The sequence below is a fragment of the Pygocentrus nattereri genome, chromosome 13, assembly GCF_015220715.1.
Source record: "Pygocentrus nattereri isolate fPygNat1 chromosome 13, fPygNat1.pri, whole genome shotgun sequence".
Classification (NCBI taxonomy): Eukaryota; Metazoa; Chordata; class Actinopteri; order Characiformes; family Serrasalmidae; genus Pygocentrus; species Pygocentrus nattereri.
This window is the reverse complement of record NC_051223.1, coordinates 36,858,209-36,872,550: the sequence shown is the minus strand read 5'-3', so window position 1 is coordinate 36,872,550 and position 14,342 is coordinate 36,858,209. Positions and strand designations below refer to the sequence as shown.

Below are 14,342 nucleotides of genomic sequence, written 5' to 3'. Positions count from 1 at the left end.
GGTAAATACAGTGACGTAAAAAAAAGAAGGAACGAGATATAATTATGCTCTCTTAATCCATGCCTATGACTACTAATCTAGTACTTTTTGCACAAACATTGTCAAAAGAAAATTATACATATTAGGAAACGAGGGAAGTGTTCTTTCCTTTTTAGTTTCTTTTCCCTCCTTTTCCTCTCAAAGCCCTCCCAGCAACTGCATCCCAGAGAGCCCTGTCAAGCTACATATTGTAAACTTTCATATTTGCAGTCTTGTTGCTGTACGAAGACGTCAGCTGCTAGTTGCAGCGGGTCTAGTCCTTTAAAAGCACCCCCCCCCCACCCCCCCACCCCGTGTAAATGGTTGTACATGACGAATCTTTTAATTCAAATGTCACAGTGAAGACATTCATCTGCAGGAATCTGCAAAAAAAAGTGCATCACAAGTAAAAAAAAAAGAAAAAAGCTTAATTCAGAATTCTTTAAAACATTGCACAGTTTACAGTGATAAAGTGTTTTCCCTTTTTTTTTTAACAGCGCACTGTTGTGAATATGGTTCATACTAGCAAGGCTGTGAAAAGACGTGGAATTGCTTTTGCATTGCATTGGAATGTGGAATTGCATTTGCACATGCAGTACATGTCAATGTCTTAACTCACTCTTAGGCACCTCCAAACTGCCCTAGAGCAGAGGTTCATCACCATCAAGACAGAAATGTCTCAATCCCAGTTTCTTGCACATGGAAATGCCTGCTTTCTGAAGAATCTCCCATTTCGGCTGAGGCCCTCTGGTAATTGGTGGTTGATTGCATCTTCTTGCAGCACAGTCGGTTCAAAGCAAATGTGTTTATAATGCATTAAACCCCTGAGCACATCAATACATCATTCTTTTGTCAACCCAAATATTTGGTTGATATGCTCTACCTATTTGTGAACGTCTTTAGAAAGTGTTGACCATCCAGATTCCAGTCTTTTTAGTTGGAGAAGGTTGGGTTGGTGTGCCCTGGGGTTTACAACAGTGGTTCCCAGCCCTGTTCCTGGCATACCCCTGTATAATTTGCTGTTTCCCATGCTCTGATACTTCTGATCCAAATATCAGCTAATTAATGAGCACTTCCTGAGCTGTGTTAGAGCAGGGAAAATGTTAAACTGGCAGGGATGGGGTACTCCAGGACTAGGGTTGAGAACTAGTGGTCTAAGCTGAGGTTCTCAACACTAGTCCTGGGGCCCCACTTTCCTTCACAACATCTGATCCAGCTTGTTAGCTAATTATCAAGCCCTTCATAAGTGGGATCAGGTTTATTTGGGTGCCATGCAATTGACTGGTGACCTGTCCAGGGTGTATCCTGCCTTCCAACCAATGACTGCTGGGTTGGGCTCCAGCTCTCCCTGCTACCCAGGAGGATAAGTGGCTTAGATGTGTGTTTGTGTGTTGGGGCACAGGATACAGGATGAAGCCTGGGTTCCCAGATTTGAAGTCAAACTCTAGCATGCACTAACAGAAGTACTCATTAGGCTGTCCCTCAGTCCTGGCCGTGGCCTCTGAGTCCACACTAGAGCGTGCCGAGAGCAAGCGGTTGGACTCATCCTGGTTGAGCCGAGTGAGGTACTCCCCCTCCAAACCTTTGGCTTTGGTTCCCGGGGAGAGAGTCTCGAAGGTCACATAGGAGTCCTGGATGTCCTTGGACTTGCGGCCCAGCAGCTTCTGGAGCCGCCTCTTCAGCGCCCCACAGCAAACGATGAGAGTGAGAGGCACGGCAATGACGCAAGCAACAGTGATGACCACTACGTTGATAAGCTTCTGAGTCCCACTGGCGCTGGCTGCCTCATCAGTAGAGAAGATGACGCACTGCTCCTTCTTCGGGATGAGACCCTTTACGCAAACGCAAGCAATGTACTTTGTCTTGGGCACCAGTCCATCAATGGTGACCCGGTTCTTGCCGGGCCCTACGTTGATGCGCCTCATGTCTCTCTCGCCGAAAACGGCATACAGAACGCTGAAAGATGTTGTATTGGTGGCAGCTGGTGCTCGCCAGTTTAGGGACACTGTATGATCAGTGTCACCGATGACTTTGACGGAACGTACCACTCTTTTTTCTGGACCTTGCTGCAAGGAGGAAGCATTGCCTGCTAGGTTACTCAAGACTTCTTTCTCCACCTCTATCGAATGGCCATCTGTCCCCGTGCCCGTCTCAGGAGGGACTGTCATTTTAACTGCAGAGATTCCATCTGAGATACTGTAGCTCTCTATCTCAAAGGATGCTGTAGATTTTGGTCTGTTAAGTGGCTCGATAATTGGGACAGCCGCTGAGCTGGTGGTGGGAGGAACGTAGCGAGCAATTAGCTTCTCCTGGTACGCCGCTCTTCCGAAACCACCAGTCTTCTTGCCACGGGTCTTCTTTACCACGGCCTCGTCGATGCGCCATGTGTCAGAGATAACAAGGGAGATTATGGCATCAGCACTTCCTACAAAGTTTGTGGCCTTGCAGACATATTTGCCTGAATCATGGTAGGACACAGCAGGCACGCTGAGGACAGACCAGATGATGCCCTCCTTTGAAACTTCTTGCTGGACTGAAAATTAAAAGAGTAGACATTGTTTACTGTAAAATGAAACTGCAGTCATTTGTTATTTAGTACAATTTGGGTTCACATTTTATAGCAGGCCTTTTTTCAACACCACCCAGCTTGGTTTGGATTTTTGTAGCTCAATAATAGGTTTATTTTTTAATTACTTTCAGAAGTGAAGGATCAAACAGTGCAGGGTAATGAATCTCCAGGCACCACAGAAATAGCAAGCCATGGAATATATGTATGGAAATGATCAGTGGCAGGAGTGGGAACCACTGAGATAAAGTGCACTTACGACTTTTCTCATAGTTACTAGAGAGGAGATGAGGTGGTAATGGCCTACCAAACTTACCTGTCCCGTTCAGGGGCTTGCCATCAGCTCGAGACCAGGAGAGCTCAGGGATGGGTACCCCAATGGTTCCGCAGCGGAGCAGCACATTGTTTCCCACAGAGCTGCGGACTCTGGCCACGGCTGTGTGGACGCGAGGTGACTGGCACTTCCTCAGCTCGGTGTCTGAGAAGAGGACGCCGGACAGACTCTCAGGCTCTGAACAACGCAGGCGTGTGTCAATAAATGCCACAGACGAGGACGGAGACTTCTGGAATTGCACCAGGTCAAACAGACGGCAGTCACATTGCCATGGGTTGTCGTGGAGACCTGGAGGAAAAAAAATGTATGGTCTTATTCTTTGAGGAACTTTTGGCCATTTCTAACTACATGTGTTTATTGTACATAGAAGTTACTGAATGATTGATAGTAGCATAGTATAGTACTGAAAAATAAAACTTCAGATCAATACCTGAAAAATAATCCAACGGGCTTTGAATTTGAGCGGCCAAATGGGATTAACTGATGATGATAACTCATGTAATGATGATAATTTTAGATTAGTGATGGTTTACACTCTTGATCAGTAATTACTATGAAACTAATGGATGGATGGATGGATGGATGGATGGATGGATGGATGGATGGATGCTTGCTTTCATTTATGACCTTGAAATCCCAGGCGTATGACGTACTAAGGCTTATTAGTCAGTATGAACAGAGACTTCAGTGCAAACTGGTTGAGCTATTCTTAGGTTATATATTTGTGTCATACAGCTTTGGCCATTTAAGGGGGTTTATTGGGGTCAAACCCTGATGTTCATACTGACATTCAAAAGTTATTGCTGCACTATGATGAGATTTTGCTATAGATAATGTATTTATTTCACTCGACCTACCACAAGTAAAAAAAATAAACTCATTTTTTTCTGTTATTTTGAATGAGATATAAAATTTGCATCATTCAGAAACTCAGATTCACATATTTTACAGAAAAATAATAAATCTTACCCAGAATCATCTTGGAGTTTTCAGTGTCCTGTGTCAGCTTCGGAGAGAACCACATTGTCAGCACCTCTGCGGGCACCGTGGTCAGGCTGTTGCTGGACAGATCCAGGTAAGTCAGGTTTCTGATGTAGATCGTGGCTTCAGCTGGAATACTTGTGATTTTATTGTTGTGCAAATCCAGGAGCCTCAGGTTGGGCATGTCCGTCAGGCAGTCCCACGGAAAGGAGGTGATGAAGTTGCCGTCTAGCCGCAGCTCGTCCAGCGCATAGAGGCCGCGGAAACTGTCCGAGTGCAGCTTGGAGAGAGAGTTGAAGGACATCCAGAGGAACTCCAGACTGCTGAGGTAGTGGAAGGTTTCGGGGGAGATGCGGCTGATGGCGGTCTTCTCGATCCGGAGCTTGGACGTGTCCGTTGGGAAGTTGGTGGGCACGAGGGTGAGCTCGGGGTCGTTGCACAGAACACTCCTACAAAAATGCAAAACGTAGGTTAGAGTTGTGATTATAATTGTATAAATAAAGATAGAAAATAGATACAAATGAGAGAATTCAGGATAAATTAGCAGCATTGGACTTTATACAATCATACAGAGACAATCAGTCTTTTCTCTGCAGCCGTGACCATGATGGACCATCAAAATGTGTTTTTTATAATACTAAATCTACCTTACTTGTTTACACTATATAATGTTATGATATATATTATTATAGACCAGTGTATCGCACACATATTGCACGTATTCACACTTGCATTAAAATGTGAAAAATTCCATGATGGCCTAAAGAAGACCTCAAAAAAACACTTGTCTCATCATCATCATCATCATCATCACCATCGTTGACCGCTAGTCCAGATAGGGTCGCGGTAGCAGTTGAGAGAGAATCCCAGATGACCCTGTCCCCCGCAACTTCCTCCAGCTCATTCCTGGGGACCCCAAGCCGCTCCCAGGCCAACTTGGAGACAGGCACGGCCTACCAGGACTGGTCTATACTATTAAATGACTTTTATTAAATACTATTAAAAATGACTTCCACTGATTTTTTAAAAAAACAGCACAATTAAAGTTGGTGGTAGTGATAGAAACCAAACATCTGAAGCGTTAAAGGCCTCTAAAAGCTCCTTCACAGAAAGTTACTGCTTGAAACGGTTTCAATATGTTGCATGTTATCTGAGATACTGTTTTACGGCAGTTTTGTTTAAAAATACATTCATGGTGGAGAAGTGCAGGGTGTTGTAAGGCAAAATAGTCCCTAAAGAAACTTATTTTTCCACTATTTTACCATAATTATCATTCCATATAAGCTAAGAAGACTCGTGTAGGTTCACTGGTGGTTTTGGAGGGTAAATAAAATGTTTATATTCGTGTTGCAGACGTTATGACCCCTGGTTCCCATCACCACCACTGTAAAGAGACCTCTGGTCTCTTGTCTCTACAGTGAGGAATATCACACCAAACTACTCTGAATGACCCTGTTGTCATCTCAAACACTGGCTTATGCAGAATTATCTGAAAATTCTGTAAATTTACAGTAAAAACCGTATTTTGAAGACATTTTCTTTTAGAATAGAAAGGCGTTTTATCTGCACATCCTTCTAAAGTTTGGGGACACATTTAAAGATGTACATATTCAGTCAAAAGTTCTACGAAGGCTGGATTTGATACTCTACGTTAAGCATCATCCCTCAGCTTCGTGTTCATCAAAGTTTCTTCCTTGATATGAAAAGCAGATTTGGCCTAAATAGTGCCCCCACCCCGCCAAACTGGTGGTAATACTGTCACATATGTTTACAGATATTACAGATGTTTTCATCTAAAAACATTTGCATAGTATTTAATATGTTTTTGGCGTTGAACCAAAACGTTGTGTCTCCAAAACAGTAACTTTACAGAAGAAGGTGGAAAAAGAGGTTCTTCATTTTCAATGTAAATGAATGTAAAAAGACTAATAATATATAATATATTATAGAATTCTAATATTCAATGTAAAGCACAGCTGATTGTCAAATATAACGTTGCAAGGTTTTGTGCCTATAGCGATGATCTGAAAACGTATTCCAAATGGACAGTCGGTGGACTTTCGATGGACGTTATGTGGCCTCTATTTACCATCACTATATTCTGTACAGTATGAATCAGCGTATACGCATCTGTTGCACAGTATATACATGCACACCCAGTCTTGAATGTGAATATTTGCATTTTCCTGTAGAGAGAACAGGCCTGCACTGCTGCAGCTAACAAGGAAAGAAGATTAAAGAGCATTCCCAAGTTAATCCTATACTAAACAGAGAGGAGGGCAAATCTGCGCTGCGAATGAATTCTGCCCACACACAAGCAACTCGAGAGTTTCACTGTCATCGCGCAGCAGAGCAGGCAGTTTCACTGTGCTCTGAAAGTCTTACTTTGCTGTTCCTCCGTTCACTGAATGTAACCCTAATATGATCTTAGAAGAAAATAGAAAATATAGGAATAACACTAAGAACAATAGTAAAAAAAAGTAGTTTTATGTGCAAAGTTGAAAGAAAAATGAAAGTTATATGTGCATGTGTGCAAGTATAGCAGCTGTTGTGCATCTGAAATGCCTCAATCCTGCACTTAAAACTCATATCTGAGCAGTGTGAGCCACTGAGTTAAGACGAATTCCTACCTCGCCTTGGATCCATCGCTGAGTTTGTGGTAGAAGCAGCTGCACTGTGCAGGGCAGGCACTGCACAGCAGAGGAAGGCAACAGAACACCAAGCAAAACCCCACACGGCCCAGCATCTCTGCGCTCTTATGAACTACCCTACCGCCCTAGCCTAGAGTAAAAAGCCTAAAAGATCCAACCACAAGTGCCTTACTGGTGCTCCTGCAGCAGCAGCACCATCGCTGTGATTCTCTCTCTCTCTCTCTCTCTCTCTCTCTCTCTCTCTCTCTCTGCCTCAGTAGTCCATACTGGACAGCCTGCACTGAATCCCCAGATAAAAAGGATAGACGAGGATTAGAGAAAGGACTTGGGTTATTTTCATTTACGCGATTATTTCCTTCCTGGAAGCTCATAGGCTATATGCTTGCCTTTTGTTTATGTGCGGGGCAGGCACTTCTAAACATTTGATTGGAGGGTTAATTATAGAGTTTCGGACTGGGCAGGAATTTTGTGCTCCTCTGTATTTCATTGACGGGTCTTTATACTGCAGGACACCAGGAGTATAAACACAATATGACATAACTATGCATTTGGGAGTTCTTCATCTACAAAGGGTTGAATCAATTATTATTATTATTATTTTATTATTTTTTTTTTAATTATTATTTTATTTTATTTTTTTATTTTTATTCATTTGTAATTTTATATGAAATGAAACAAATATAAATTTATTTACCTGCGAGAATGAAAAAATATTCCTGCTTATTTTTATATAATCCTCTCATTTTTACAGTAACATTATTATATTATTTCAGCACACTGTTTTTAGTGTGTTAGTGTGCACAGGGCTTAAAAATGCACCCTAAAAAGAAAAGCACAACAGTGACACGTCAAGTAAAAGGTCACCGACCCCCTTCATTCAATTCATTTCCAGTCAAAATGGCCATTCAGTGCTTCATTGGTCAGCATTCGAGAAAAGATTGCAGAAAACTTATCGTCGCTGTCCAATGAAAAACAAGCATCTACAAAATAGTAACTTTACAGGAGAGAACCAAAACACTCCGACCTTTCAATGGAAGTCAATGTAAACAGACTTTGTTCCTCGTGGGTTTTAGAGCATTTCTTTCCATCCGTGCTTCCTGAAATCTTTGCACAGCGTAAAGGACGACTGGTTTGTTGAAATGCTGTACAAAACAAAATATAGACAAAAGTGGACATACGTGGTTTTCTGTGGAGAGCGACATTATATTACACACAAGCCTCAACGACCAGTTGTTGACTATATGGAATTTTATCTAATATGTAGTTCATAATGTGGTCTCTGACCTTTTACTTTACATTTTACTACATATGCTTTTCTTTTTAGGGTGCATTTTTAATCTTTCTGCAGCCGTGTGTGCATTAATACATTATATATATATATATATATATATATATATATATATATATATATATATATATATATATACATATCGCTGCTCTCGGAGCAAAACCTCATATCTCCAAAATGATACCTTTTCAGTAGAAGGAAAAAACCTACTTTACTTATAATGTAAATCAATGGAACCAGACTTTTTTCCAAGTCATTTAGGGCCGTTTCTTTTGGTCCAGTCATCCTGAAATTTACGCACGATGTAAAGGGCAACAGGCATTTTCAAATTAGGCAAAAAAGCGAAAAATGTCAAAAAAAGGAGATACGAGGTTTTGTTACAACAGTTTATTTATATATTTTGTATTTAGTGTGTCAGTCTTTCCCTTTATACCAGCTTCCATTCTTTTCAGGAGACTCACTTTCAACTCCTCAAAGAATCTGCAGCCTCCAAAGCTCAGTCTGAGAAGCTGGTTGATGATTTTCTGAAGTAACCAAACCCATTCAGTGGTGCTGAGGTCTGGACTCTGGGGTGGTCAGTCCATCGTTCGGCTTCTTTGTTTGACTTTCTCTTTCCTTATGTAAGTGTATTATTAAATCTAATAATAATAATAATAATAATAATAATAATAATGATAATAATAATAACAAAAAGGAAATTACAGGGTATTAATCCATTTGTTGGGCACGAAACCTTAACAGTCTAACTTGCCTGCCTCTCCTGATGGAGGAAACAAAAAGCAGCAAATAAATCATTCCCAGTAAAACCACTAGGTGGCAGCAGAGAGTAGGAGGCATATTTGTATTTACTGAAGATGAAAGATTGATTCCAAACTATGATGTCATTTCATCAGCTATAGGGCCTCATTTATTGATGCGCCGTTAGAGTGATGGGTCTGTGTGTGTGGTGGTGAAAGCTGGTCACACTCTTGGCAGGTGGACGGTGGCTGTTGGCTTGCCGGATCAAACCTGATTCAATCTGCTTATGTGCGCTGGCTGCCTGAGAGCAATCTGCCACTGGCCTTGTGTTACAAACGCTCACTGCTACCTGCGTGGCGTCTTATACAGCAGTGGAAATGTCTCTCTATACAACCTATAGGATATAATTAAACAATAAAAAAACTAACATTTACACATTTTCCCCTCTTTAGTTGGCAGTGCTGGACAGTAACTGAGTAACTGAGTAAATGTAATTAGTTTCTGTACTTTAGTATTTTTGGTGTATCTGTACTGAAGTTTCTCCATTCTGGACTTTTTCCTTTCACTCCACTACATTTCAGAGTCTAATATCCGACTTTTTCCTCCTACATTTTGAGAAATCTGTCGTTCCTTTTGGTTTCTGTGTGTTTAAAAACGTAACATGTCAAAACGAAAGAAGCGCAAAGCCAGAGCACCAATCAGGGCCCAGCGGTCACTTTGTTTAGAGCTGGTTTTGACCTGTTGGTCATACCGACCCAGTGCAGCACGCGGTTCAACGTCAGCGCAGCAGCGTAAAACTTTGGGAGAGTCTGTTCAACATAAATGATGAACTAACCTAACTTTGTGTAAATAGAGCTCAATATAGAAATATGTCCACATATGCAGTCGAGACTGACGCGGCTTTTTTCTGAATTTCTACAAACACCATTTCATTTTATAGTAAATGAGTTTGGGCTGGTTTATGTTTATGAACAGACGCCTACAGATCAACATAGTAAAGGAGCTCATCTGTGATCCTGAGTTTAAAGCCAGTTTTTATTCAACTTAAACTTGGAACTAAGTTGTAAATAAATCTGAAACTGAAACTTTGCTTGTGTGTAAAAAGTGATTTCAGAGCCACTCGGTTCTCCCTGATGGAAACTGTTTACCTTCAGTGTTTTGTGCTTCTGATCATTTTAATAGACGTCAGCGTCACTAATTAATGACGTTCTATTAAAAGACTGGTTTACCAAGAGAGACGCTGGAGGACTTTCACCTGAAATGAGTTCATGAAGCCAGTCTGGTTATAAAAATGATAACAGGACATCAGAGCCAGAATTACTCTTTTAGTACTTTTACTTTATACTTAAGTACATTTGAAGGGAAATACTTTAGTACTTTTACTCAAGTGGAGGTCTAAAGGGAGGAACTTCTACTTTTACTGGAGGAATATTTTACCTTGGGTGTCTCTACTTTAACTCAAGTACATGATTTGTGTACTTCGTCCACCTCTGGTAGTTGGTCAGGTCAGGAATGTTGATTTAAAGTTTTTAAAGTTTGCTTTGTTAGTTTTGTACTGGTGCTATGAAGCTCTTGTAGCTAACTATTATCTACATAGATAGATTATCTAGATATTATCTAAATATTGTGCTACTGTGCTACTACAGTTTTAATGGAAGAGCTGTACAAATTCAGAGAGGCTCTTTCATTTGTTTTATTTCCAGTCAAACTGCCATTAAGTGCAAGTTATTCATTTTTTTGGAGATTTGTGAGGAGATTAGATGTGAGATAATCCACTTGCATAAGGATGAAGAAAGTCAAAGGAAAACAAAGAATTTCCAAAAAATTATTAAAAGCTACAAAGAAAACGGGCCTCCTAACAGCCACCTGGAAGACCTGGTAGACACCAAAACTGCCCCATCAGATAAACAGCACTTAAAGCTTTGATCTCTGAGGAGAAAATCAAGCTGCTTCAGATCTGAAAACATCCACAGGTGTTTCTGTCCATCCTTCCACTGTGAGAAGACCACTCAGCACTGTGGGTCTGAAAGGATGTGTAGCTGATCAAGAAGAACCTCACTGAGAAAAGGAGATGGACACATCAAACAAAGAAGCCGAGCGATGGACTGACCAACCCAGAGTCCAGACCTCAGCACCACTGAATGGGTTTGATTACTTCAGAAAATCATCCACCAGCTTCTAAGACTGAACTTTGGAGGTGTGTCTGCAGGTTCTTTGAGGAACTGAAAGTGATTCTCCTGAAAAGAATGGAAGCTGGAATAAAGGTTAAGAGTGGACACACTAAATACTGAAAAGAGAAGGGTGGTCTCTGACTTTTGTGCATTACTGCATGTCGTGTACTTGTATCCTTGTTTATAGAAAACAGTTTCAGACACCACATAAACTTCAAGCACCAAACACGTCTTGACTGATGCACTTTATATTTAAGTTAACCCTCTATTGCACGATGTTGCCTCAGGGCAACAAATTCATTTTCCTCACTTTAGAATAACATTATACAGATTTAAAGACAAGGACAGGGTTAACACTGAAGGGAAGTTTGAGTGCATCAATAAAAAGCATGTGCTCGGTCACACTATCCCTTTATACCTCTTATTAAACACTGAGTATCAATTTTTTGTCATGGGATTTTGCAGAAATATGTTGCATAGAAGCAACTTTGTGCGACAGTGGAGTGGATTTAGCCAATCACAAGCCAGATCTCACCATATCAGGGAACACGGCTCTATATCATTTCTTCCCATTGGCGCACAAGGTTGCCTCAAGGCAACGAACTTGACCCCTGCACACTTTTTGAATTGAATAATCAGGAAAAATAAATAAATCAAGGACTATTTTATGCAAGAAAAGTGAATTGATTATTAAATTGCTCTCATAACGTGTGCAGTAGAGGATTAAGAGGGAAATTGATTAATTAGATTGTTGCATATGTAGTATATGTGGGTACAATTTAGACGCCCTATTTGCTGACCTGTAGGTGAAAGCTCACACTTAGTGCTTGCTTAGTGAAGAGATCCATAATGTGATTATTGACTGTGTCCCATTAAAGCAGCCCACAGAGATGAGGCGTGTGTGGGCACAGCCAGGGCAGAGCACCAAGAGGAAGGACTGCTGTCCTGCCTCCAGGCAGACAATTTAGCCTTTAATCCCACAATTACACTATGTGTGCCATGTTCACCTCATTTAAAACGGTCTTACTGCATCTTTCAGGGAAGCACATAAACCCACCAGCGTGGCATTGGATTCAAAGGGCCCATAATCCTACATTTGTCTTGTATTCTGATTTCAATTAGATCTGCTTACCTTTTTTGTGGGTTTATGTAGCCATAATTAATTTTTACGTTAATGTTTCCTTTCAGGGCGGCACGGTGGCGCGGTGGGTAGCGCTGTCGCCTCACAGTGAGGGGGGTCTGGGTTCGATCCCCCGGCCGGGTGACCGGGGTCCTCTCTGTGTGGAGTTTGCATGTTCTCCCCGTGTCTGTGTGGGTTTCCTCCGGGTTCTCCGGTTTCCTCCCACAGTCCAAAGACATGCAGTCAGGCTGATTGGATGTGCTAAACTGCCCCTAGGTGTGAGTGACTGTCTGTCTGTCTGCCCTCTGATGGACTGGCGACCTGTCCATGGTGTATCGTACCTTCTGCCCGATGACTGCTGGGATAAGCTCCAGAACCCCCTCCGTCCCTGAGGGAGAAGCTTAGAAAATGTGTGTGTTTCATTTCAGAATTCTTCGTTCATGTTTTACAGCCTTTCTTTATCTCTTAGTCCAGGGGTCGGCAACCCTAATGTTAAGAACAGCCATTTGGTCCTTTCGACAAAAATCAAACCTTTTATTATTAAATGTATTTATTAAAGTAATGTTTTAGCATTTTGGCTGTTAATTTGTCTCAGTATGATAATGAGCTAATATCCTAGTGCAGACTCAAAAATAAGTCATAAATGAAAACACAGCCTTTGCTCTGCTTTAAGCTTTAGTTCAGCTGTAGCTGCTTTTCTCACATCTCTGGCAGGAAACCAGCAAAAAACCAGCCTTGTGACCGGTTTGATACCCTGAGCTGAGAGTACATGACTGAAGTGGCCTTGAGCAAGACACCTAACCCCCAACTGCTGTGGATAGGGCCGCCCACCGCTCTGGGCAAGTGTGCACACTGCCCCCTAGTGGGTGTGTTCAGTAGTATGTAAGTGGTGTTTCACTATGTGGATGGTTCAAAATGTGGAGGTGACATTTCCCTGTTGTGGGACTGATAAGGGTCATTTAATAATAATAACAACAGAAGAATTTTCCTTAATATGAGTCCTTTAATGCAATGAGGTTAATGACACTAATTTTATTCACTCTGTTACATGTCCTTTAGGACAATTTGTGTTTTCCAAGGATGCTTTTTACTTCTACTCAGGTATTTTAGTGAAGGAATCTACTTTGCACTCAAACACAATTTAGTCCTTAATATTTTGCTATTACTTCATTTATTGGGTTTAACTCTGCTGGCACAGTGGCGCGGTGGGTAGCGCTGTCCTCCCACAGTCCAGAGACATGCAGTCAGGCCATTTGGACGTGTTGAATTGCCCCTAGGTGTGAGTGACTGTCTGTGTCTGTATGTCTGCCCTGCGATGGACTGGCGACCTGTCCAGGGCGTATCCTGCCTTCCGTCCGATGACAGCTGGGATAGGCTCCAGCATTCCCCGTGACCCTGAGGGAGAAACGGCTTAGAGAATGTGTGTGTGTGTGTGTGTGTGTGTGTGTGTGTGTGTGTGTGTGTGTGTGTGTGTGTGTGTGTGTGTGTGTGTGTGTGTGTGGGTTTAACTCCATTGTGTAGTGTTGGTTTACCGCTGCTCACAACTCTCACTTTAAAGCTTTAGCATCTTAATTTAGACTGGAATGATCCCAAAGACAGAAAAGTCCAATATACTTCAGTTCCAGTGACGATGGATGCTGAAATACTAAGAAGCTCTACTGTAGTTTAACGTATAAGCCACTTTTTTTTTCGCTGTTGTTGGAAGAAAACCTCGTATCTCCATTTTTCAGTGAGGTGTATTTACACTCATATTGTAATATTCATGTTTTTCTCTATATTTTTATATCTGTTTTATTTACGGCCTGTTAAGCTTTTTTTTCCTCTGTTAATGTGTGTGTGTGTGTGTGTGTGTGTGTGTGTTCTGTTGAGGACCTCTTCCGCCCCTTACGTCAAGAGAGGAAGCTAATGTATAGAATAACATGTCAAGGTTAAGAGAGCAGTGTTTGCTGGGGGTATCTGATTGTGTTGAAATAAGCTTTTCCAGATGTTTCCTTATGGGATGTATGGATGTGTGTGTGTGTCCCTAATCATCTTATATATGTGTGGTCATTCACCATATATAAACTGGAGCCAACTCGGATGCAGGGAGGAGATCCAACATTGGCCTTCCGGACTCTCACAGGCCTTTAACACTATATTATTAATTTGAAATAAGGTTGTTCATGTTTAAATCCAGTTAGTGTCTACAGAGCTTTCGTCTCCCCTCCTACACAACTGAGAATAAACAACATCAGCTTTTGACATAATTTGTAAATACCTGTTGGCCTTTCATGACGAACGGATCAAAAGAAACGACCCAAAATGACTTGGAAAAATGGTTCCATTGACTTACATTAAAAGTAAAGTTTTTTCTTCTCCTGTAAAGTTACCATTGTGGAGATGCAAGATTTTGTTCACTCTCAGATGAAAGGTAGTTAACTGTCACTGGGGCAGGACCCCTCTTGTCACTGGGGTGGTACCTCAAGGGTACATCTC

General features: G+C 41.6%; 1 protein-coding gene across 1 annotated transcript; it reads right to left on the bottom strand.

Annotated features, from left to right (window-relative positions):
- Positions 1-334: 334 nt before the first annotated feature.
- On the bottom strand, positions 335-6,810 carry lrit1b (leucine-rich repeat, immunoglobulin-like and transmembrane domains 1b). Its single transcript, XM_017715303.2, has 4 exons — positions 6,530-6,810; positions 3,888-4,348; positions 2,901-3,206; positions 335-2,551 (listed from the first exon to the last, which is right to left on the bottom strand). Exons 1-4 carry the CDS (start codon positions 6,643-6,645, stop codon positions 1,473-1,475), a joined length of 1,962 nt encoding a protein of 653 aa, XP_017570792.2. The 5' UTR covers positions 6,646-6,810; the 3' UTR covers positions 335-1,472.
- Positions 6,811-14,342: the final 7,532 nt, after the last annotated feature.

Bases quoted from the DNA above. Each gene is read 5' to 3' on its own strand.
- lrit1b (XM_017715303.2), bottom strand. From the start codon at position 6,645: ATGCTGGGCCGTGTGGGGTTTTGCTTGGTGTTCTGTTGCCTTCCTCTG. The intron at 4,349-6,529 runs GTAGGAATTCGT...GCATTTTTGTAG, and splicing joins AGCGATGGATCCAAGGCGAG to GAGTGTTCTGTGCAACGACC. The intron at 3,207-3,887 runs GTAAGATTTATT...TTTTTCCTCCAG, and splicing joins AAACTCCAAGATGATTCTGG to GTCTCCACGACAACCCATGG.